This window comes from Zingiber officinale, chromosome 2B (assembly GCF_018446385.1).
Source record: "Zingiber officinale cultivar Zhangliang chromosome 2B, Zo_v1.1, whole genome shotgun sequence".
Taxonomy (NCBI): Eukaryota; Viridiplantae; Streptophyta; class Magnoliopsida; order Zingiberales; family Zingiberaceae; genus Zingiber; species Zingiber officinale.
The window spans coordinates 102,394,831-102,398,508 of NC_055989.1; the positions used below are offsets into that span (position 1 = coordinate 102,394,831).

General features: G+C 37.2%; 1 protein-coding gene across 1 annotated transcript; it reads left to right on the forward strand.

The window, feature by feature from the left end:
• The first annotated feature begins 1,809 nt into the window (after positions 1-1,809).
• On the forward strand, positions 1,810-3,169 carry LOC122049345 (plant cysteine oxidase 1-like). The gene is made up of 5 exons (XM_042610739.1): positions 1,810-2,159; positions 2,237-2,361; positions 2,432-2,573; positions 2,654-2,851; positions 2,944-3,169. Exons 1-5 carry the CDS (start codon positions 1,970-1,972, stop codon positions 3,039-3,041), a joined length of 753 nt encoding a protein of 250 aa, XP_042466673.1. The 5' UTR covers positions 1,810-1,969; the 3' UTR covers positions 3,042-3,169.
• The last annotated feature ends 509 nt before the right edge of the window (positions 3,170-3,678 follow it).

Here is a 3,678-nt window from a genome sequence, read left to right on the forward strand (position 1 = left end):
ATTATATCAAATTTATATTTGATAATATTTTTCCAATCATGAAAACTAGACGAACACATAGAAACTGATTTCATGGTCAAAATCGGTTGATGGACCTAGAAATCTCGATATGACATGAAACAAAATTCTATGTGTTTGGCTAGTTTTTGTAATTGTAAAAATAATATCATGACATACAGTGATTTTTTAAACGTAAATATGTTCGAAAAACTAATTCTTGTTGAACAAATCACTACCCTCAATACATTAGGTCAAATTATTGTTTGATAGTATTTTTACAATCAGAGGAACTAAACAAACATATAAGAACTGATTTTGTGTCATTCTGAGATCTTTAGGTCCATTAGTCAATTTTTGCCGAAATCGATTGATGGATTTTTTGAACAGAAAGAAATCAATCTGACTGAAATCGATTTTTTTTCCACTTGAATTGATGTAAGGACGAGGATAAAATATGAAGTGGTACACGATTTGATAATTTTAAAACTATGGTACGTAATTTGGTTATTTTGGAAACTATATATCTTACTATTTTATTAAAAATCTATCCCTTTACTAACTAATATTGGTGAAGTCCAAAATGAAATTACGTTAATGTCTTTTTTATTTTCACACCAAAAATAATTTCAAGGGTTATTAGTAATTTTTACAAATGCATCAATCAGGGATCTAAAATTCAAGGCGGTATATTATTAGAAAATTTTCTCATTAGTCAATCAGTATTTAAAGTTTGAGATTTAGATGCGGCATATTATTGAGAATTTTTCTCATGAATCAATCAGGGATCTAGAGGTCGAGACTCAGCTGCGACGTATTATTGAGAATTTTTCTCATTAAGAAATTAGAAATCTAGAGTTCTCTTTAGTCCTACATCTTAGAATTAGAACAGTGCGAGCAATGGAACTTTATAAATATCTTAGGTCGACGATGTTATAAAGTATATTTGTCTTGACTTTATGTATAAGATTAAGTATGATATTAAATTAATTTTTTATAAATGGGAATTCGTTACAGTAGCTTGCTGCTAGACTAGCATCATCCTAGTATAGCATTATTGTATGGATCTAGCGCACCGTGCACTCTTACCCAATTTATGAAGTACGTTACCCGTGTGCATTAATGTATTATATTACACACGTAACAAGGGTGGAGCCACGTATAATTTTAGTAGGATAGTTGCCCCCACCTCAATAAGTACCCCTACAATTATATAAAATTATAAAAGTAGAGATAATTAATACTTAAAAATTAAAATTATTTTTTCTCTCAAATCTATCCTTGTATTGCCCCATTTGAGTTAAGGTCTAGCTCACATAATGCGCACATCGCTACTATATATTATAAATTGGAAAATCAATAAATATATAACATAGTCTAATTTCAAATAAACAGTGGGCATATTTGTTATTTTCAATCCACTTCGAAAATAATGCGTACATGACGTGGCCGCTGCATCCACGTGACCTGCACGCCGAGAGAGTTCCCGCAGATTTGCCCCGACATCCCGCATTGGCCCCCCGATTCCAAATTTCCCTCCACGCGTCGCTCTCCCCGAGGATCACCACGGATCTGTGCAAAGAGGGGCGCTGCAACGGATCCAGCTTCATCCGCTTTCTCCTCCGTAGCGTAGCATGATCGCACGACCACGTGGCAGCCCCGTGCGATACAGGTGGCGATAGCCAAATGGATCACAGGAATCCATACCGCCTCGCGCCGCCGCAGATTTGACTCGTGCCGAGTCGTAATTCCTCTGACTCGCCCTTTTATATTTCCTTCCGTCCGCCGTCTCCGCCACCAGAGCCAGAGGAGTCCGGTTTTCTCCTTTCGAAGCTGTCCGACGGCCCCTGGTTTTTCGCTCCGCCGCCCTCTATATGTCCCTACCCAACACTTCATCCTCATCCGATCCGATTTCTGTTCTAGGCGATATTTTGGTAGCCGGAATCAAAGGGCCGGGCGCCGGAAGATCGTGATGAAAGAGGGAGTGAAGCGACAGGCGACGGCAAAGAGGAAGCACGGGTGCGTCCGCCGGCGAACCCGGAGGCGCGTGCAGTCGGCCTCCAGCGCCATCCAGCGCCTCTTCTTGGCCTGCAAGGCGGTGTTCAAGGGCCCCGGGACAGTGCCGGGGCCGGCCGACGTCCGAAAGCTACGGCTTATTTTAGGTTCGCTCAATGCCTCCGATCCTCTTCCTATCGACGCACATCAGAATTTTTCACATTTCTATATTCGCTATCTGCAGACAAAATGGGACCTGAAGATATCGGACTAAGCACGGACATACTCTTCTTCAGAGATGGCGATCACATTTCCAACAGAACTTCGAGGATCGCATATGCCACCATTTACAACTGCGATAACTTCTCGGTAACTCCACTGAGATAAAGCCGCTGTAACACGAGTAGAGATGATTAATTTGTCTCCTTTGCAATTGCAGATATGTGTATTCTTCTTACCTCGAGCAGCAGTTATACCTCTCCACGACCACCCTGGAATGACTGTCTTCAGTAAACTTCTCCTAGGAACAATGCACATAAAGTCCTACGACTGGCTGGATCCGGTTACATCCTCTGATAGATGTAATTAAGCTCTCTTTTAGCTAGCTAGGTCACCGAATTTGATCTGCATTTATGCCTTTTATATATTTGTTAATTTGCAGATATGAGACCAGCTGAGTTGATTGTGGACTCTGATTTCACTGCTCCTTGCAAGGCGTCTGTTCTTTATCCAGAAACTGGGGGAAACATTCACGCATTTACAGCGATCACTCCGTGCGTCGTGCTTGATGTTTTAGGGCCTCCTTACACTAAAGAAGATGGACGAGATATTACGTACTACAGGGATTATTATTCAAACAGTAAAGTTTCTTGTAAAAGATTAAATTAGCTCGTGCAACTTTGTCGATGATCTTGCAAGCGTTGACTTGTCAGTTTTTCGAACAATTTGCAGATTCTCGTGTTGGATGGCTAGAAGAAGTGGACATTTCCAAGGATTTGAAGATGGATGGCGTAGAATATTTAGGTCCCCATGTCATTGATGGCCAATGACAGCTTAGAGCAGCAAAGCCATTCAATTTTCTGTTTTTTTATGAGGAAAAGTTTATTAAGAGAAGGGGAAAAGAGGTGAAGTAAAGTATTTAATTTCTCTTAATATATTAAGAAGAAAGGAAAGGTTTGTTTATTAATATAGTATGTGTTATGTTATTTTCATTTAAGACGAAAGGAAGGGAAATAAATATTAAATAGATAAAGTTATAAAAATAACCTTAATTTTAAATTAGATATTTTTTATAATATTAATATTTATTTTATAAATATAAATTAGATATTTATGAATAACAAGATTAATTTTTTATATTACCATTTAAATTAGTTCCTTTTTAAATTAAAAAATTAATTCTTTTATAACAGAATTATGAGAATAATAAATTACCGAAAACAAATAATTAAATGAGAAATAATAATTTTGAAAACCTCAAATAAACAAAATTGAAAGATAATGCTAATGAGAATTTTTATTCTTTCAAAACTTATTAAATTTTGATGGTAAAATTAAAAAAAAAAATGATAAATCTCCTCTTAAATTTTAACGGTATAAATAAATTCTTCCTTTAATTTAGACAGAAGACGCGTTTGATCCCTTCTTCTAACGATCCAGTGGCAAACGAGTTGTGTTGAAAGTTAT

Bases quoted from the DNA above. Each gene is read 5' to 3' on its own strand.
- LOC122049345 (XM_042610739.1), top strand. From the start codon at position 1,970: ATGAAAGAGGGAGTGAAGCGACAGGCGACGGCAAAGAGGAAGCACGGG. The intron at 2,160-2,236 runs GTTCGCTCAATG...CGCTATCTGCAG, and splicing joins AAAGCTACGGCTTATTTTAG to ACAAAATGGGACCTGAAGAT. The intron at 2,852-2,943 runs GTAAAGTTTCTT...AACAATTTGCAG, and splicing joins CAGGGATTATTATTCAAACA to ATTCTCGTGTTGGATGGCTA.